The 23,047-nt window shown below is 33.6% G+C and overlaps 1 protein-coding gene across 6 annotated transcripts in view; it reads left to right on the top strand.

Moving 5' to 3' along the window:
• Positions 1–5,011: 5,011 nt before the first annotated feature.
• LOC143245274 (formin-binding protein 1 homolog) overlaps positions 5,012–23,047 on the top strand; it is a 52,883-nt gene continuing 34,847 nt past the window's right edge. Inside the window, exons 1-6 of one of the 6 annotated variants that reach the window (XM_076491437.1) lie at positions 5,012–5,518; positions 14,829–14,944; positions 17,235–17,285; positions 17,778–17,925; positions 19,260–19,322; positions 22,628–22,744. In XM_076491437.1, coding sequence (XP_076347552.1) covers positions 5,468–5,518; positions 14,829–14,944; positions 17,235–17,285; positions 17,778–17,925; positions 19,260–19,322; positions 22,628–22,744 — 546 coding nt within the window. In that variant the 5' untranslated portion in view covers positions 5,012–5,467. Of the gene's footprint in view, positions 5,800–14,205; positions 14,701–14,828; positions 14,945–17,234; positions 17,286–17,777; positions 17,926–19,259; positions 19,323–22,627; positions 22,745–23,047 lie in introns of those variants that run through there. The other 5 variants (XM_076491432.1, XM_076491434.1, XM_076491433.1 and 2 more) reach the window with 5 other exon arrangements.

Genomic DNA, 23,047 nt, shown 5'->3' with positions numbered 1-23,047 from the left:
ATCAACCTAGTAACACCATCCGCCTATAGAAACACTGTTTGCCTCTTTAACAGGTATGTTTTGGTTTGTTTTGAATTTTGCGAAAAGCTACACGAGGGCTATTTGCGCTAGCCGTTCCTAATTGAGCAGTTTAAGACTAGAGAGAAGGCAGCTAGTCATCACCACCCACCGCCAACTCTTGGGCTACTCTTTTACCAACGAATAGTGGGATTGACCGTCACATTATAATGCCTCCACGGCTGAAAGGGCGAGCATGTTTGGTGCAGCAGGGATGCGAACCAGCAACCCACAGATTAGGAGTCACATGCCTTAACACGCTTGGCCATGCCGGGCCAGGTTTAGTGTTAAGAAACACAACTGCAATTTTTTCTAATATTAATACACCAAAATGGGGATTGGTGTTGTACAAGATATTTTAGACATTCAGTATGTCCTGTGTGTAACTGTTATGATATTGTCAGTGTAGTAGATATTGACGGAATTGTTTAGACAAACAAAACTTTTATTGTGTCTTTGATCCATACGAACTGAAATGTCCCTAGCGTACACAATTAACAATTGTCATCACCACGAAATGAAGTTACATTGTTATATCATTGATAAATACATCTGAGAGAGATACAGTTTAATTAATAATTAAGTTCAAGTCTTATAAAGTGAATCATTTACTTTAAATATATTATAAATACATAGATAAAGACAGTGTGTTATAATGGACTTTTATTTTAATAAAAGTTTTTCATATGCTCAAACGGAAGTTTTATCTGTTAAAACTGACACTAGAGGTCGTACTACACATCAGTGTTTATTCTCCCTTGACTTCTAGAATCTAAGTCATTTTAGAACATCATAAATATAAACATTATTGTAAATATAAAGGTGGACCTTTCGAAAGCGCTCGGGTTATTGGGTTTCTATTTCAATATTGATTACAGTAACTGACGTTTTACTAAAGATATATAAGAGTCTATGACAAACACTTAATTCTATAATTCGTGTTATTAAACACTTTAATCATTTGATTTATATTTGATGGTCACTAAACTAGCTAACCCAATCGATTGTTTATTGTGAAATAGACCTGGTTAACTAAGAACTGACCTTTGTTTCCTTAATTAAGTAACCTTAAATTTGTCAGATTTGATTAACTGTGTATTAAGATTTGATGACGTCACTATATCCAACGTACTGTGGAAGAAAGCTTGACATTTGGTCTTGTGTTGTCAAAATTCTTTGGAATTATGATGTCATCGTTTTTTATTGCACCCCCTCTCCAGAAGCCGGTACATGTAGCACCCTCTGACGGCGTGCCTTGCAAGTGAAGTGGTAATTTCTGTTGCTTTCAAATTCGTCGATAATATTCTCCGCGGTTGTACACGAATTTACTCAAGTAATAGAGAAATTAATTTTTGGTGGGACCCTTAATGTGCTGTTTGATTGCTGTTTTTCTGTTGTTTGCATCTTTTGTTTGCAAAATACACCAACACGACAAACCGTTGACAAACCTTATAATTAACAGATCCGACCGACAATTAAACACAGACGAGATACATCTACTTAACAAAGGACTCAACTTCGCAATAGCACCTAGGTACATTCCAACCATAGAAATCAAAACACGTTTAGAAGATCTAGTCAGGAGACTTGTGATACTTTCTACAGTAAACAAAAACAAGAAAACAACAAAAAACAACCAACAGAAAGAAGACAGAAAATTTTATTGACATCCAACAGCCAAACTTCCCAAGTAAAATTAAAAATTTATATTTTCCAGGAACACCTAAAAACAATATCATAAACGATTTTTTCAAAGAATTTTCTCACAAAACCATCAACATAATTTTACAAAACAGAAAGCTAAAAAAAATCTTACAAAAAGAGACATTAATTCGATTAAAAACCTAAAATAAGACAAAAACGTAAAAATTCTAAAAGCAGATAAAGGTAACGGTATAATCAAAATGAACACGAATGAATACATCAAAAAAATGAAGAACATCCTATCAGACACGAACAAATTTAAACCAATACACACAAATCCAACAAAGACACACGAGACGCAACTGAACAAATTACTACTAAAAATGAAAAAAACCAACACAATTTCACAAACACTTTATTCCTACCTACGTAAAACCGACTCACGCACACCACAAATATACGGCATCCCCAAACCTCATAAACCAGATTGTCTATTACGACCAATAATGTCCACATATGAATCGTTTAATTACAATCTTGGTAAATACATAGCATGGGCATTCTCCAAATATGTAACATCAGCCAGCTCATTTATCAAAGACTCTTTTAATTTCAAGTCTAATCCAAATCAACTTAATCATAAAGCCTTAATGGCCAGTTTCGATGTTATATCCCTCCTTACAGAAGTTCCAACCACTGAAGCCTGCAAGATAGCCTTAGAACTCTATATACGAGACCCTAACCCAACTATAGACATTCCCAGCAACCAATTAGCAACCCTCATATAATTCACTACGATAAAGACAAACTTCATGTTCAACAACCACAACTATATACAAACAAATGGCCTAAGCATGGGCAACTCAGTATCACCAGTTCTAGCCAATATTTAATGACACAAGTTGAAACACAAGCAATTAACACAGCATTACATCCACCACTATACTGGTACAGATATGTAGATGACACGGTTGCAGGATTCACATCTACAGAACACATACTTAATTTTTTCAATCACATTAACTCTATACATCCCAAAATTAACTTTACATGTGAACAGGAAGAAAGCAATCAAATATCATTTTTTAACCTCAAAATTACAAGAACCGACACACAATTCAAAACAAAAATCCACAGAAAAATCACCCATATTGGACTATACATTCCTTGGGACTCAGCACATGAAACAAAACAAAAACTCAACATACTAAGAAACCAAATAAACACAGCCATAAAACTATGCTCACCAGATAAAATTAACGATGAATTAGACAAAATAAAACAATACTTCATCAACATCAATAAGTTTCCTCCACAAACCGTTGAAAACAATATACGCACACACCTAGACAGAAAGCAAATTCAACCAGCAAAAGTAAATATATCTCACGAATCAAAAAATCACGGAACCATATACTGCTGCATACCATATATTCCCGACATCAGCAGACAAATAATCAACATTTGGCAAAAACTAGTAACAAAATATGACATTCCAGTTAATACCAAATTTATTCAAAAACCCGGCACAAAACTGAGGTCTATACTATGTAAAAACTACACTGACAAACACCACACCAACATTATTTATAAGATACAATGTGATAACTGCCACGACTTTTATATTGAGAAACAAGTAGAAAAATGGAAACCAGATTCAAAGAACATAAAAGTCACCTTCACACGTTTACGAACACTGCAAGTCAGATAAACACAACATAACCATAGAAAACACTCAAATACTAAATAAAGAAACAAACATAAACAAACGCAAAATTAAAGAAGCCTTACTTATACAACAATGTAAACCCAAAATAAACCAATATAAAGGATCGCTTTTATACCTATATTAAATATAATAAAATAAAATTATATATTCAAACATCTAACACCGCCCTCTACATTCCGACACTCAGTTACACAATCCCATCCAAACATGTGGTCAGCTTCTGGTCAGTTACCTCTTTCTTTCTTTGTGAACCTGACGATGACCAAAGAAGGTCGAAACGTTGTTCGCTCTTCTACGTAAAATATTTTCTCAACCCAAACGCGCCGTTTTTGCATATAAGTAATATCACACAATTCGTACAACAAACCAATTGTTTGAGACTCATTCATTTACAAGTGCATTTCGATCAGTATTTATATAACTGCTAAGAACACTGTCACCTTTAAAAAATAATATAATCTGTTAGTAAAAGAAAGTATCCATGACAGGTTAACACTGTCTAATTCTGTCCTGTCACCAGACACACTTAAATCTGGAAGAAGTTGAACAGAAACTATTGTCTTTGGACATTACAGTGTCACCAAACAATGCAGCAATGTCAGATTTTACTACCAACCAATACGACTGTCAATCTCTCTATAAAGGTTTGTTCGTTTATTTATGAATTTTGCGTAAAGCTACATGAGGGCTATCTGCGCTAACCGTTCCTAACTTAACAGTGGAAGACTAGAGGGAAGGCAGCGAGTCATCACCACCCACCCCAAACTCTTGGGCTACACTTTTACCAACGATTAGTGGGATTGATCGTTACACCCTATATAATGGACTATCAGTACTCTGCTCAACTCTGTTATCAAAACCCGATTTTTTGCAAAAAAACAACAAACAAACTTAATTAAACTTGCCCATGAACCGCCAGTTGGCGGCTTTATATTGAAGGTCTCATGTGGCAGTCTTGGCATGGCCTCATGGTTAAGGTCCTCGATTTGCAATCTGACGTTCATGGGTTCTAATTCCTCTCACCAAACATACTTCTCTTTTAGCCAAGAGAGCGTTATAATGTGACGATCAATCCTACTATTCACTGTTAAAAGGTTAACCGAAGAGTTGGCGATAGGTTGTGTCGACTAGCTGGCTTTCATCTAGTCTATCACAGCTAAATTAAAGACGGTTAGAGGAAATAGTCCTCGTGTAGCTTTACGCAAAATTTAAACTAAACCAAACTCCATATGTCTCGACTGTAATTTTTAAACTTGTATTACTCAACATCGGGGTTCGTACATATAGACCCTTCTTTTGGTTTACGCATGACAATAATTAAACCTGATACTGGAAAAAAAAAGAATAATATTATTTTGTAGTGGCAAAATGAAATACCCATTTTATTTTTTCGGAAAATACTGTTTAAATGCAGATTGGAAATTATTTTTACAATATAGCTGACTTCTTAAATATTGGAATCTCATTGGACTTAATTTCATTTATCAAAAATATTCCTTTCGGTGGTACGAGATGGCACTAGTGTACATTGTGAACGAAGTATATCTGCACATTAAATACAATGAAAAAAAACAACTAATATCGTACTGATGGGTGTAGTTATTTTGATATCTATACTAATTGAGATATTTTAAATTTAATATGGGTTTGACAGAAATACGTTATATATAGTTTTTGGTAGTTCACTTTGTGTGCCAAAATGAATCAAAATTAAATGTGCATCGATGACTTAACAACTTAATACTAATACTAATAGACATATGATGAGATAAAATTAAAAGTAAAAAATAATTTAGAACGCCTTCTGTTCCAAAAGTTCGTGAACTTGTTCCGTACGCCTACATTGTATGTAATGGTGTAACGCCGTGTTATTAACCTAAGTTTTGACAGTTGTAAAAGTTAACTTTCGAGAAATGTTAGTTATAACAATCCAGGAAAGTGCATTAACTTCATAATTATATATAAAAAGTATTTCGATGTCTTTGTTTTTATTTTAAGAAAGTAAAACATGAATTTGGGTGGTACTAGTTTATTATTATGAAGTGGCCTGTCGGTGTGAGTAGGTATTGTCTAAGGTTCCAAAACTTCGTAAGTGTTGTTATTGTTACTTAGGCTTTTATATTTGAGGTATTGCTGTACCTCATAAAAGTATAATAATTTGTAGGTGAGAGATAGTAATGAAACAGAACACTACATCTATTAAGATTTTTACCACATAGTACATTTCTCAGACATTGTGAGATATAAAGAGATGTTCAGACTATCGTTGACTGTATTACACTACAGGAGACCAAAAGTGTAACAGATACTGAGATACAATTTCTAAATATTGAATGGATTCAAGCGTGAACTGGGGTATTGAACTGTGGGTAAGGAGTTTTTAATTTTTTTCTGTTTTATTTTATACCCCAAAATATTAATATGCTAGTATTATTCATCATCGTTTTTTGAAAGTTCGAGTTTACTGCTTTTATATACTTGAATTTCAAATTTTTGTCTTTTATATGGTTTGCAGCCAGACAAAAGTGCTAAATTAGTAGAACAGTTACTGAATAAAAAAACAAACTAGTATTAATATATAGAGCTAATGGAAGAAATAAACTTACTATAATCAATTTGTTTTGTAATGGACTAAATGTTTTATAAAACTAATAAATTTTATTCGTATAAAATATGCCAGAAAACATTTCTCAAATAAATTCATTATTGTATTTTTATGTTGTATTAATTATTATTATTGTGTGTCTTTATGTACCAAAAGTTTGAATTAAGTCATTTCCTGTTTTTCTACATTCTGTAGTACAATATCTCAGTTTAATTTCGTGATTTAACTTATTTTGATTAAGGGTCATCTCAATAACCAATCTCTGAAACCTTTCCACCAAGCTGATGTAACTTGAGTGATCACAAATGATAAATGCTTGAAAAACAGAAAGCTTTGTTTGAGTGTTGCAGTGATAAAGTTCAAAAGAAAGCTTCAGTTGAGTATTGGAAACAATAGATTAAATGTTTCCTCAAGTACAGAACTAGAGATGTCCTAGAGTTGTTTCTCCATTAGCAATAACCTTGTGGAAGGGTACATATGACTATGTGGTGTTTGCTTTTAGTCTGAATAATTTCACATTGATTTACTCATGTTTTAAATTATCTTAAATATTTAGACAAAATATATTCAACAGTTATTAATGTCTATACAATAAAAAACGTGGAATTCAAACTATTAACACATACGATATCATTGGACAAATTTTCATAACCCAACAATTCCAACAACCAAAAAGTTTTGCCAAAAATATAATTTGGAGTTTGGATTACTAACTTCATACTTGTTACTTCTAGTATTCATATTATTATTATTTACTATGTCACAAAAAACACCAACACCTGTGGCAGATAATACTAATAACGTTTAAAGATTTCAGTGATATTAACTCTAATTCTACACACCAGGGACAAAAATTACAACTGTTTTAGCACATCATTGTTTTATATTTGCTATCATTCTGCTAACTGATTTCAGCACATTATTTTGAGCTAGGAGATTAGTGGAATTTGTTAATTGTCAAATGATATTTTGATGATTGGAATAATTGACAACAGCAATAATAAAGACACTAATTTTGATATTTGATTTTTTAAAATTATTTTTGTTTATACCCATAATTAATTAATTGAATTACACAGATATGATATTTTCACATACTGAAATTAAGTTGGAATTTTTTTTATTATCTATAAAGTTAGAAAAAAGCATTGTAATTACAAACAAGAAATTATCATGTAAGAATTGCAAAACTACTGTTGTAAAATTAAGATTATATTTGAGTAATATGATGTTAAAAGGTTAAAATTCAATGAAAGTATGTTTATGTTTAAAATATTAACAATCCATAAATGGACAACATTTTATAATACACAAGTGCAAATCTTGTTTAATTAGTGGTTATTACTCCACATGTTCTAATGTGGTTTCACATCATCTTCAGAAGTGTCAAAAACAATTACTATGTACTATATAAGTACAAAAGCAATGGACCTGTGACATTAATTCACAATTCAAAAAATATCGTGATGCCATCTACATACTTTCTGATTTACTAACCGTCCATCTTTTTTTAAGATTAAGTTTTTTTGCAGTGTCACATTGTTTTAGTGATTTCTCTAATATTTCTAGTGGTCGTATTATTCGGTTGAGTGAAAATAACTTTTTTTTTTACATTTTTTTTACATTTTTAATAAGTAACAATTCATTTCTGAAATCTTCTGTATTGGAACACAGTTTTAAAGACCTGTAAACATAAGTGTAACGATCTGACATTTTGTGCTACTTTGGATAACATAATTCTTGATGTTGTAGCACCATAACAGAAAAAAAATGTTGTAATACCATAGTTTCTAATTTATTTTTTTTCATAATAAGTGCATCCGAAAAAAGGCTAACTGGTTGTTTTTTTCAACTTTATAAGTAAGTTGAATATCGTAAGTGGAATAATAAACTGTTTTAATATCTTCCAGATATATTTATTCTTCTGCTGTATAATGCAAGGCATAATTATGATGTGTGTTAGTTTAATCCATTCTACGCTTGCTTTTGTTTGATAACTTCAAACATTTGTCAACAGTTATTCTGAATAATAAGATCAAGTTTAGGTCACAATTGGATTTTTTATAATGGTGTAGATGTTGTAAGCTTTTCATAAGTTGTTTTATCTAGTGAAAAACATTTATTGACTTTCTGATTAAGTGATGACTAAGTTTGAATGTTTTAACTTACAGAATAGCTTATGATCACATTTTATTTTTATTATTATTGTTTTTTGAATTTTGCGTAAAGCTACTCGAGGGCTATCTGCGCTGGCCGTCGCTAATTTAGCTGTGTAAGACTAGAAGAAAGGCAGCTAGTCATCACCACCCACTGCCAACTCTTGGGCTACTCTTTTTACCAATGAATAATTGGATTGACCATCACATTATAATGCCCCCACAACTGAAGGGGTGAGCATGTTTTGGTGCAACCGGGATTCGAACCTGCGACCCTTAGATTACGAGTCGAACGCCTTAACACGCTTGGTCATGCCGGGCATTTATTATTATTATTAATTGTTGTTGTTTCTCAGTTTTTAAAACATTATTTGGCAAACAAACATTTTTACAAAAAGCTGTGTTTAAAATATAAAACTTGGTGAATTAGTTAGTGGACATGTTGAGCTCAGGGGTATCTACTACCTGATTAATTTACATACTGATCTATTCAAGCAGTTGGTATTTATTAGTTTAACATGCTGCCCAAATAAAATTAATTATTCATATTTACAAACATATCATTGTTACTTAGAGACACTGGAAATTAATAGTGAAAACATAAGTAGTTTTGTCAAAGATCATTTGTAAAACTAAGTGCATTTGTTTTTAATTATTCACGTCTGCACTGTAAACATTCTTTTTATACTCTAAAACAGAACTTGGTGAGAAAGGCTATTGTAAATTTTGTATACCAATTTCCTTTTTTTGTTATAAACATGTCTTATCACTGATTAAAATGTGAATGACTAAATTCATGTTATAGACAGAATTGTTAAAGTTGAGAATAAAAAGAACAAAGCAACAGACGGACATTCAGATTAATGATGCTGTTCTTTATTCTCCAAATAACCATTAAAATAATCACTTTTGGGCTACTGTAGCTTTTCACATCCACCATGGATGAAGATATTCAGACCACTAACCAACACCATATTATCAGGTGTATCACTCCATACGTTGACAACACACATCATCAGGTGTATCACTCCTTACGTTGACAACACCACATCATCAGGTGTACCTTCCCTACATTGATAACACCACATCATCAGATGTGCCACTCTCTACATTGATAATGCCACATCATTGGGTGTGTCACTCTCTACATTGACAACACTGCATCATCAGGTGTACCTTCCCTACATTGATAACACCACATCATCAGGTGTGCCACTCTCTACATTGACAACACCACATCATCAGGTGTATCACTGTCTATGTTGATAACACCACATCATCAGATGTGTGTACCACTCCCTACGTTGACAACACCAACACATCATCAGGTGTATCACTGTCACATCATCAGGGTGTATCATCAGATGTGCCACTCTCGTTGATAACACCACATCAACACTGCATCATCAGGTGTACCTTCCCTACATTGTATCATCTGTCATCAGGTGTATCACGTTGACAACACCACATCATCAGGTGATGTGCCACATCATCTACATTGATAATGCCACATCATTCAGGTGTATCACTCTCTACATTGATAATGCCACATCATTGGGTGTATCACTCTCTACATTGACAACACTGCATCATCAGGTGTACCTTCCCTACATTGACAACACCACATCATCAGATGTGCCACTCTCTACATTGACAACACCACATCATCAGGTGTGCCACTCTCTACGTTGACAACACCACATCATCAGGTGTATCACTGTCTACGTTGATAACACCACATCATCAGGTGTACCACTCCCTACGTTGATAATGCCACATCATTGGATGTGTCACTCTCTACATTGACAACACTGCATCATCAGGTGTACCTTCCCTACATTGATAACACCACATCATCAGGTGTGCCACTCTCTACATTGACAACACCACATCATCAGGTGTATCACTGTCTATGTTGATAACACCACATCATCAGGTGTACCACTCCCTACGTTGATAACACCACATCATCAGGTGTATCATCCTACGTTGATAACACCACATCATCAGGTGTATCACTGTCTACGTTGACAACACCACATCATCAGATGTGCCACTCTCTACATTGATAATGCCACATCATTGGGTGTATCACTCTCTACATTGACAACACTGCATCATCAGGTGTACCTTCCCTACATTGACAACACCACATCATCAGATGTGCCACTCTCTACATTGACAACACCACATCATCAGGTGACTATGTTGATAACACCACATCATCAGGGTGTATCACTGTCAGGTTGATAACACGTTGACAACACCACATCATCAGGTGTATCACTGTCTATGTTGATAACACCACATCATCAGGCGTACCACTCCCTATGTTGATAACACAACATCATCAGGTGTACCACTCCCTACGTTGATAACACCACATCATCAGGTGTACCACTCCCTACGTTAACAACACCACATCATCAGATGTATCACTCCATATGTTGACAACTAACAAAGAAACAGTTTTAATAGAATATTTTAAGATTTGTATTTTCAAACAGTATTTGTTTCTCATGATAATTGATGTAAGTCCCAATTTTCAAACTTTATATAAGTACATCATTAAACCAGACATTCCTTTTTAGCTTTTTTAAAAAGTATATGTCACAATCACTGTAGTTATTAATATGATAGTTAATTAAAATAATTTGAATTGTGAGGGGAGATTTGGTATATTGCACTATGGTGTTTAGGAAAACAAGAGATGAGTTAACATGGATTTTTTTTAAAATAATGATCAGCTTGATAAGGGAAATGTACTGTTTCAAAAGGGAAGTTTGAATTTTTGTGGTTTATAATTATATGATATGTAAAGATGGGCTTGCTTTCTTTGTTTTTATCAAACACTGTTTTTTGTTTCTCATGTATTCAACTGACTAGCACTTTTTATTTTGCATTTTATTAAAGCATGAGGTTGCTTGTATTGCATTAGTAGCAAAGAATTAAAAATTTAGGCTGAATTTGAGAGGTGTTATTTTGTTACATTTATGAATTACAGTCTAAGCATTGTTGGAACTCCTGGGATGTGATACGTGTGTATGCTACCCTTACTCTGAAGACATTTCATGTACCAAAACAAAGACTGACATGATGTTAGTATTTTTTAAAATCATTTCTCAGCTAAGCGTAGCTTTCTTCTATCTGCCTGCAAGCTATGGAACTGCTGGTCACCAGGATTCATGCCTGTCTTGCTCATACTTAGTGAGAGGTTTTATTGTTTGGAAACTGTGACTTCATTAAAACTGTTTTTCCCTTTGGGTCACACAAGTATGCACCTGTTAGTTTTAGAGTGACCAGAGGAACTCTTGTGGGAAACTTTGACCTCAGTAGTTCATTTGCACCCTTCTCTACCCACAGATTTGTACTAGTGGCTGGAACAATCCAACATTTTGATCTTTGTCCCATTACCTCCACTCAACTCGGATCTCCACCTCTGATTGGGGAGAATATCTAACTGAGAATTTCACATTTGACACACGGACCCAGGATGTTTTCTGTCCACATCAATGCACTTGCACTATTGGCAGGTTGTTAGGCATGCTTTCATTTGTTACTCCTCATCACAGGTTATTTTATTATGATATGATCCACTCTGATGACTTCTTGGTTTTTCATGTATCAACTGCCAAGGGAGAATCCAATCAAGGCTCTCTTGCTTTCAAACCATGGACCTTCTTTATTGGGCTCATCTCATCACTGACTGTGTACTAGGTGTTATGAACCTGATTGAAAATGTCCTCTCTTGACTAAACTGTGCTCTGCCAAACGAATTGTCTCTTCACATTAGAAGTACTCTTTCTTATAGACTCCACTCATTGATGATTTTAGCCTGGATAATCTTATCCTTTCCATTATGCTCACCCAACCTCTCCATCTTTCACCTCGAATCCTGTACTTGATTTCAGACAAGCCTTGTTGTGTTCTCTTGGTGATATATCTCTGGCTGACTCAATGCTGGTTCTTCTTCCTTCTGAACAATCTGATAAGCCAGTTTCATTTTTCCCTGTCAACTGTTCTCTCTCTTGATTTAACCTCACATATCATCAGTGTTACATCATGGAACCTTGTTTCTCCATCTTCACATTGAGGGTTTCTCTTCTCTATTACCCATTGAACTGGACTTTCTACTTTGGTAGCCTTTTTTCTTTCCTTTTATCTTTCAAATTTATCTCTCACCACATTCCTCTTGACAATTCTACCATCAGCTGTCTTTTATCTGGCTGTTCAACAGTAGATCAGCTGACTCCATCATTACTTGTTATTGAACTGCTTTTATTGCAACATTTTACCTTTCTCAATATTTTAAGGTGTTTTATTCCCTAGTCCTTTCCATCTTGTTCTGGTCCTTCCCTATCCATAGACCTACTCACCCTCTTTCCATTAACAGATTGGGCATCATGTGATTCTGCATTCTCTTACCTGTGCCCCTTTTGAGTTGAAGGTAACTTACAATTTATATCACCTTTCTTTTAAGAATTATTTTCTTTTAATTCTCACTTAGGATTGCCATCATTCAAGTATCTATGTTATGAAGCCTTCCTGAATTCCTTTCCATTATTCATATAATTTTCTTTATCATCCTCACTGGTCATTACTATCTTAAGACTTAAGCCACTTGTGAAGGAGACTGCTTCTTTCCTTGTTTCTTTCTATTTCACACCTCTATGATGAATTGTTTATGATGTTTGCTGCTACTTGTATCTCTCAATTATATGGCTTCTGTCAGTTCCTGTAGTTGGTCTGCTTCTCATTGGTGGTCGATACTTGCAGACTATTCCACATTTCAGTTCATTAGGTTCATAACTTTGCTCGTTCACTTGTGGTTGGTTTCCAACAGCCACTGGACAAGATCCTTTAAGCTGACATATGGACTATCTCACACCTTCATTGCTTAATATATTCAATATCTGCCTCTCTTGTCTTCTGAAGGTCATTGCTTGTTTCCATTCACCATCCCACAGTTCTTAGACTGGTTTGTTTCCTGTTTCTTTTGTGTGAAACATCCTGCCAGCTGGCTGATGGTGCCTTCCAAAATATTTGTATTTTCCAAAATTCTTTGTCTAGCAAGAATAATGAAAATGCTCATACCATTCACCCTGGGTTCACATATGCCAATCGTTGAGATGGGGTATTCTTCAAGGCCACTTAGGGTATCCTTATAGTGTATTTGCATACCTGATTATTGTCTGATCCAGACCACACCTGCTCCATGGACTATCATGGAAAAAGGAAGCACCAAAGAGTACTCTGTTTCCCTAGCTCACTATGGATACAAGGTCACCAGTTATACTTTCTACAGTGGTACCAGGACCAATGGGGATCTGGGACTCCCAAACTGCAAAGTACTCTTCCCATTTTTCATTTGAATGGAACAGGGAAGACTCTTGCCACTTACCAGTTCCTAGTTGCTGGAGCTAGAACAAGGGGTGTCAATCAGTGGGAACTGGAACAGTGTTGACACTGTTAATGTAGTGCAGATTACTTCACCCTTGTACGGTTATAGCTCATCACTTCTTCCCTTAATCTACACAGTAGAGTTAAGCACATCATATGATGCTGTGCTCCTCCTCTTGCAGTCTGCATCTGTTCAGTACAGATGAGATAGATGAGTTCATGCCATTAAACTGTACTCTTCACACACATGCTCTCCCCTTGCAGTCGTCTCCTGTTTAGTTGAGTTGAGATGAGCATGCTCTGACAACCGTGCATCATCCTGAATCTCTTGTATGTTCAGTCAAGTTGAGGCACGCTCACATACTAAGGCATAAATCTGTGCTTTCCTCCTGCAGCTGATGTTGGTATAATAGTTTGATAACAGTTGAAGTGGGCACAAGGTGTAGTATGAATGTGCTCCAATCTTCCTATATATATTGGCTCCCCAGTTCTTTCTGTGCAAGTACTCAGATGAACATGTTCATATTCAACTAATCTCTCCAACACATGGGACTCATTTGCCTCATTCTCCCTTTCTTTGGTGTGAAGAGTTTACCCTGAAAGATATCAGATGCAGTCTCCACAGGTCTTCCCCTGTGGAACCTCTATGTCACATCACAGTTTTTGTTGAGTGCTTCATGAAGGGGACTCATCAAAGTAAATCTTTGTACTGATCCCTGCACCACTTCATTGTGGGATCCTATTTCTATTGTGTAAAAGAGGTGTGTGTATCCTCTTAGAAATTTAACATTTTACTTACCAGAAAACCTGTTTCTTATACAAATTCACCACTTCGTATATCTTTTATCTCTTTCTTCCCACTTACAGTGCACCGTAGTATTCCTTATCTCATGAAAGAATAAAGATTCTCAAGTGCAAAAGCATAGTCAGTGCACAAGGAGGTGTGCTGCCATCCTATTGATGTAGATCTTTTGCTGCATAATTTCCTTAAGTAGAAGTGCTATTCATGAAAAATCTCCTGAGTTTAAATGGGAGTTGCCTAAAGGCTAGCAGCATGCAAGTCCCTCTAAGGCAGATTCGTGAGGAAGATAGCTCAAATGTGTACAGAAGTGAGTATCTATTGAAATTATATTTTTAGATGAGGAAAATGCTGACTTTAATTAATTAATACAAGTATCAATTACAATCTAAATCGATATGCGTTGTCTATGCTCATTTGATGTTGTTGTTGTTTTAGGATCGCTATGACAGTATTCATTCTCACACTAGTCAAGGAATTGAGTTGTTGGAGAGGTATGGACAGTTTGTAAAAGAGAGGTGTTCTATTGAATCTGATTATGCCAATAAATTAAGGTTGGTTTGTACTTTCATGTATGTGTGGTGTTCCTAATTTTAGAACTGTTATATAAATTTATTTCGGTTTAATCATAATTTTGGTTTCATTGTAACATCGACGTACAATGTGTTTCTTGAAAAGCATTGCTTTCAAGAAAAGGTAATAAAAATCCGACTAGAAATGGATCTAAAGCTTTTTCCTGTAGCTGCATGTAGACGTATTTTTTCTTATTAATAAATTCATTCTATATTATCACTGATGTCATGATTTATCCATATTCAGTGTTAAGTTTTGTGGAAAAAACTGGTAATTTATTTTTAATTTTAAGTTTTTGTATTTGATGTTTAATCCCTTCTTTGAATAGCTCGTGTCAAAAAAACATTTGCATGAGTTACTTCTGTCAAACCGTTTTTCAACATGCGTTTTTAATGTTTTCAAATTCATTTGCATATCATCATGTATTATGATAAATACTCACTAGATGGCACTAAAATACTGTTATTGCCTTCTCTGTTGGATTTATTCTAAATTATGCATCATAAACACTTGTGAATAGCATTCCTATTCTTCCATTTATTTTCACTGAAATAATGTATTTCATTTGTAAGTATAGATATGCTACATTTATTTATTTAATATATTTTGTGTAGTTCTAAGTATACTTGATCATAAAAAAACATTGATTTCATTAATATATAAGTGAAGGCTATCAAAAAGTGAAATAAGTAAAACCACATTTTATTTTGGCTCTTTTCCAAAAAAAGACCAGACATAGAAATGGTTAATATTAATAATCTGGTTAATTTAACAAAGAAAGATGGTATTTTGCACAAGTTAAACTGTCAAATGATATGTTAGTAGTAATATTAAAATTATATTCGAACATTTCAGCTTTTTGTCAATACTCAGATGCCAATTTCTTGGTCCTACATTTATTTTAACAGTAGTTTTATCATGTTACTTTTCATATCTTCCAGTATATTAATTATATTAAAAAACTGGATGGTGATAAACTTATCTTTCTAAACTAATCCCAATATTTTATTCCAGTTTTCTAAATCTTTTGGGAACTTGGTTGCATTTTCACTTAAAAATTAAAATGTTCATTCATTATTATATGCAACTGAACAAAAGATCTATATAAATCAGCTTTCTGATAAAACCACATTTGTGTGCATTTATAAGTATGTTAGAAAGTTTTAAATAACTTTGACAGTAGATAATTTTCTGTAAATTTGTATTTTTAATATATTACTTAGATCAGGCTCTATCTGTTTGAAGATCCCATTTAGGCTAAATACTCCCATGTGAGATCAATGCTGGCCTGACAAGCATGTGGCCCCACATGACAGGGTTATCCGATCAAGAACTGAACTGAATTAAAAAAAGCCTCCTAGTGTATAACTGTTGATAAATCACTTGAGCTAATGAAGTAATGCTTTGTTGGTTTCCCAGTTTGAGGCTGTAAAGTAAGTACTGGAAATTTATTTTCACTGTTGGAAGACCTCAAAAAATTTTTATCTCCTTACCTATGAAAGGACGTTGATATGTGAAAGTGTTCAGGGAAGGGTTGCTAGGATGAGTCCCCAGTGACACAGTGGTGCATCTGCAGACTTGCAACACTAGAAACTGGGTTTAGATACCTTTAGTGGGCAGAGATAGCTCATTGTATAGCTTTTTGCTTAATTACAAACAAACAAATACTAGGATGAGTTTAGAAATGAAAAGGTTATGATCTCTTATTCCGTCTTGAGAAGACGATGGTAAAAGGTAATCTCAATGAAGTTTATTATAAGATTACTTAGGAGGTGATAGGAGCTTTTGATTCCTTTGTGTTGAATTCTAGAATCATTAAAACAAGAGAACACAAGCTAAGATTTGAAAAAGGCAGACTGAAGCTTTGTTAAGACAGTTTGTATTTTTCCAGCATGTATCTGGGTGATTAAGTTATGAAATGAGTTGCCATTGGTAACAGTTGAGGATGGCATCTTGTAAGAGCTTAGGAGGTGAATTTGCATCTCAAAAAACAAAGGGCTCGGTTTTTACATTTTCACGGATCTGAGCATATAGGGATGGCATCGAAAGGAGAAATGTTTCCTGGCTGTCCGCACGATACTTCAGGGAGTCACCTGTTTTAATTGTGCTTAAGATTGGCCTTCTCATGGGTGCTTACATTTCAGTAACAGCAGTAGCACACAGATGTTGTGTAACACTGGGACTCAACACTGATTGAATGTACTGGCTTTGAATCTATTGCCAGTTGAGTAATTTTCAATTTGTCAACACTGTCTTTTTCTTTCTTTCCAGGAGATTAGTAAAGAGTTACCAACCTAGAAAGAAAGGTGAAGATGACAGTCAGTAAGTGTTGCTTTCACCTTAAAATATTTAATTTTTATCTAATGTTTTATTCTTTTTAGCTCCTGAAGAGAACATCAAGAGAATATAAATGCTTAATGTTTGTAGAAGTTTTATTTTACACAAATTTTTTTCAATTAATTAAAACTTATAATTAGACATTTTTTGAAAGGTAAGAGATGACAGAGGGGCATTTACTTTAAATTCTCTTAAATTTTTTTAATTTATAGCTAAACTTTTCAGCATGGCTTTACCTGCTAGTAATACTGTGGATGTTCTTAAAATCACAACACAGAAAAAGGTTGTTTGCATTGCAAGTTTAATTATTATTTAATTAGTAATTAAAATGTTTAATGTTTTAGCAGTGAAAAGCCAAGCACTTCCATCATTGTGAAGCAATGTGAATCACTCATTTGTTTATGCTTGTATTAATAATAAAGTTCAAACACATGTATTTTCAGTAAAAGGTGCAGTTAAACCTGTTCTTGTTTTTAGGTTTTCATCCTCTCAAGCTTTCATTAGCATGTTAAATGAAGTTGCTGAAATGGCCTACCAGCATGAAGTCACTTCTGAAAAGTTAATGGTTAATATTGTAAAAGAAGCTCACAAGTTAACAAAAGAACTAAAAGATGAACGAAAGAAGGTTTGTTTGTGTTCCTCTCTCGAGAAATAAGAATGTTTCAGTCACAGTTTACACCATAAATTAACATAACCAGACAGTACACCAGTAAATTATCACTTTATCTTTTAGTGTTGGAAGTTAGTTGAAATATTAAGATCTGTGATTGGTTTGCTAGAATTGATCAGTTATTGATTATAGTTGACTAGCAATCTTTCTTTATTTTTGAATAAATTAAAATAGAAATAACACAAATTTCTTGTGTTTATTTGGAATTTCTATCTATCTATATATATACACTTACTTTCAAGGATAAATGTGTAGCACAGAAACGTGAAAAATACACGACTTAAACTTAGTCTCAATTAATTGTAACTCATATTTTAATATCACTGATTATTTTATAAATACTCCATTGAAGAGGTAGAACTGGTTATTTGCACCACTATAATGGTAATGCTTCCAAAAAACTCAACTGCCTCAAATAAACAACAACAAAGTTCATACCAAAAGCCAGTAAATACTATTGTTTTCAAGTTCACTGGTCATAAGAATATAAACAATGTATTAAGAGTAACATTTTCATAAATAGATTATTTTGTTTGTAGTAATGAGATACAAAAATATATTAAAGTATTTAATCTATTGCACACCAGTAAGCTTAAAGAGTTTTTAATTCTAACAATCAGATTTCAGTGCTTACGGATTGAACAACACAAATAATTTGTGTTTAGCTACGTGCTTAATAACAAGCAAACAAATCTAGTTAATTGATGTATTGTATGTTATTGTATTGTATAGAAAAATGTACAAATGTTTTATTTCATAAGTTATATTTTGTTTATCAGTTGTAGATTCTTTAATAGTATTGAGTAAAATGTTTATGTATACATATTTCTAAAGATATATATTTTCCATCATTATGGTAGTATATGGATATAGAAGATTAAACTTAATCGCTTAAGCTAGCCAGATATTTTCAGATATTATTGGGATTATGGATAGAAGTACCGATACCTAAATGGTAAATCAGTGCATCCTAATCACCGTATATATGTATTATTTTTTATGTGTCTGCATAGCCCTAATTATGTCAGAATATTAAATGAGGAACTAATTACTGTGCTAATTGTTTGATCAGATTTTTACAGTTTGTTTTGGTCAATAGTTAATGATTATACGAATTCCATAAATCTCACTTACCAATCAAAAGAGATCTGTCCCTCTTCTGAATATATATATTGTAAAAATGCAAACAGCTCTTTGTTTTTTAAGGTACAAATTATAGTATTTTTGTTGAAAGTTTGGTATATTTATAATCGTTATAAAAAATTTAAGGAAACTATCAAATATTATAGTTTCTCAGAGAAGGCCAGTATCACCAGGGTCAACTACAGAATGCCTTCGTAATGCTTGGAAAGGTAAGAAAAACAACTGTCAATACCTTAAAGCTATGGGTGTTAGACTGGGAAAAATATTGTTCATGGATGTTTTGAAATAGCCCTGAATATTGGGAGAGTTTAAGGTTCCTTGCACAGTTAAACACCAGGTGGTGCAGAATGGAAGTTGGTGGTTAGTTTCTTAATTGTTTAATCACTTTAGTAGGTTTGTGTCTGTGACTATAAGACTTAGTTAAAAACCTCTCAACTCTTCTTGTTGAAACTGTGTTAAATTAATTTTCACCAGAGGATATAGATTTGTATAATAAATTGTAAAATCAATTATGTGTATTGACCACCTTTTGAAGGTTTAAAGGTTTTTTCGGTTGTTCATAGTTAAATGCATTGATTTTTTTTTTTTTTCCAAAAGTTCTTAACTTTATTTGTAGATAAACTCATGATCATAATATACTGAATACTATTTTTACCATCTAGTCCTAAATATCCATTTTGTTTCTGTATATGTATATAATACAGTGTGGTATAAACATGAATATATTAGTGAATTCATTGAACCTTTACAGTATGTGCTAATAAACAAAAACGCATTAAAGCAAGGTTTAGATGTCAGAATTTTCCTAAATCTTACAGTGTGGTGTGCCCTTCAAGGAGATGTTCCTGATTCATCACTTAATACAAATTTCATACTGGTAAACAATGACAAAATTGATGTCAGGTGCATCCCTGAGTGTCTTGACAACATTACACACTTGAGTAAAAGTAGTCCTTGTTCAGGCATTGATATCTTAGAGATGGACCGACTGCAGAAATTGTCAGCCATTTTTATTTTGCAAGAGATAAACTGCAGTTCTGCAGAAAAACTATCCAATGCAAGACCAGATTGAGCTCAAGGATAGGAAGCTGCATACATATCTGTTAAAAAGAACTTGGTCATAATGTAGAACATGTATAGGAATCAGTTGTATGCTGTATTCTGTCATCATGTACTTCCATTACAGAATCGGAATAAAAAATTCACAGTTTTCTGCCTAAGTGCTGTTGTTGTATCAGTGACAGTAGTCGCTACCTTTGACCACTTAACTCACAGCTAGAATGGTCTTTAGCTCAGGAACAAAGGAGCAGTGTTGCAAAATGTATAATAGTTACTTGAGGGTTATTTTGATGACCTAAGATCAGTGAATTGGTTCAGGGACACTGTTGTTATGTTTGTGGAAACAGATGGTTAGGTTTTGACAACAAATGCTCAGTTAAGTAACTACCACAGAGTCTTCCTACTTAAAGCATCAAGGATGTCACCAAGGAACACTAAACTCCATCAAATATTAAAAGATGGGATAATGCAACTTCATGTATGTTGGAGACACTTTTGTCTTTGGTCACACATTTCAAGTGCAAATGAGAACCTGAGAGTAGTTCTTCAGTTCATCGAAAGGCAGGTTTGAAATTGAAACCATTAAGGTACACGTGGAGATAAAGTTTCTCTATCATATTTTAGTTATGATCAGAATGTCCAGTTATTTCATGAAAATTGTATTTGTCAAGGGTTGGCCCCAGTGTGAAACCAGATGAAAAGTTCACAGTTTCATAAACTTTGTGTGATATTATTGACAGTTTTGGGCCAAGTTCTTCAAGATACCTGTATTACTTTCTGTATTGATTGAAGCTGATACATTTTATGTAGATGCAAAAATCTAAAGACATGTTCAAGTTCTTGAAGCATGCTCTGAGTGAAGCATTGTTACTGGCTAATTTTCTTCAAGACTATCCATTCATTCTGTGTACAAATACCAGTGATAGTGAAATTAGAGCAATTGTTTCACACATACAGAATGATTTATAGTATGTTATTTAGTAACTAACTGCTTCTGAATGCCGTAATCTACAACAAAGAAGGAACTATTTGCAGAAGTGGCATTTGTCAAATATTACCACTACTACTGGTATTGTATGGAATTCACTACTGAAGTAGACTGTTGATTGCTAAGCTTCAAGAACACAAATAACTGTATATTCGAGAATGCTGCAAGGTATAAAAGTAGTACAAAATATATATTGACTTTTCTATGTTATATAATAATTAGTCCTAGTAACCAGATAAGTAGCAAGCATGTGGTTTCAAACTTTGATTAAATGGTTGATATTATGTACTGTGTAAATAGTAAACACATTTGAATAATGAAGTTATGTTGTTTAGGATTACATACCATTTTTGTCAGTTAATTTAGCCTATCACTACGTATGTAATAACCTTTTTTCTTTAGCTGTGGCATTAGTGGTTCATAGAATGGTCTTAGGTTTTACAAGTTCAAACTTTTAACTCATAGTTCCATCATCTGTTCATTGATTTGGTATTTTATTACAGTTTCAGACTCAGGAGGTCAAACCCTGTTAATAAATTGTTTAACTGTGTCCAGGGTCTCGTAGATTCACATACTCCAACCTTGCTTGAAAGAATTTTAATTTGAGGGTAGGCTGGTAGAGTTCCTGATGAAAAATCAAATCATATTGGTTATATGTGCACCCCATGTTTGGTATTGTACTGCTGGCACACAAAAATATAGCTAATAAAAATGACAAAAAAAAAAGGTTTTGTAAATTGATTTACTGTAATCCTGCTTAAAAGAATTCCAAGCATGAGGGTATTGAGGATTCTCTAGTTTACATTGTTAGTCACTAGAGGGCTTTAATTGCTCATGAGGTTTTGCTTTTTAGAGAAAAATATAAATTATTATAAACACAAAAATGTTGGCTCTTTTAGCTCTTATTTAATCTGCATGTCATATAGATTTAAATTCATATATCAGTTATAAACTAATTACCATACTGCCTTTGACTTCATGAGATTAAATCACATTTTAGTTTATTGATTTAAGTGCCAAATTAAGTTTTGTGTTTTTATTCTGGAAGTTTGATACCAGCTTAATCATACATTTAGTTTTACCACCAAAAGTGGTCAGAGAAATTGTAAATGATTATGCTTGTCTTTTGACTAACATAACTTTGAACCTTGCTCACATACCTGTAGATGGCGCCTGCAAAGGTATAAAAATATTTTTTCCACGTTTAATTTTCTGTGTTTTAGTTTTAATTCAAACATCGGGGTAAAATATTCTGCGAGGAATAGGTAATTTGAATTTAGGGTATTATCACCCAGTGAATACAAAATATTTAACACTCATAACGTAAAAACTTCAATTTGTGACAGTAATTGTTTATATACTAGTCAGGTTTGTTTTGCTTTTTTCTGTTCAAAAGTTGTTTCGCTTTTATATATGGTTTAAAAATAAAAAATGTGTTAATTATTTTATCACTGATTTAATGCGCAGGATAAAAAGGCTTATGAGAAAGCATTCCGAGAAGCAGAAAAGTCTCATGAAAGTTACTCGAAGACTGAAAGTGATGTTAACTTGCCTCGAGCAGAAGTGGAAAAGGTGTGTGCTTTAGTATCTGTTGTTCTTATTCTCTATTACCCTGGATCTACATCAGAATCATGGATGTATATTACACTACGTAACATAATTTTTACTTTTTCTTGTTCCTGGACAGAAAGTGTTATTTCCTAATTGCTTACGTCTAAAGTAAATGGAAAAGACCTATTTTTCTCTTCAAACTTTGCTTTTGTGACCTGGAAGTGTATAACAAAAACATGATGGGAGACTATATTTGGGAGCTGATATATGAAAGTGATTTACATTATGGTCGCAAATCTTGAAAAACTTCTAAACATTTTTGTATGACTTTAGTAT

The sequence above is a fragment of the Tachypleus tridentatus genome, chromosome 2 (genome assembly GCF_004210375.1).
Source record: "Tachypleus tridentatus isolate NWPU-2018 chromosome 2, ASM421037v1, whole genome shotgun sequence".
In the NCBI taxonomy this organism is placed as follows: Eukaryota; Metazoa; Arthropoda; class Merostomata; order Xiphosura; family Limulidae; genus Tachypleus; species Tachypleus tridentatus.
This window is presented reverse-complemented; position numbering and strand designations above follow the sequence as displayed.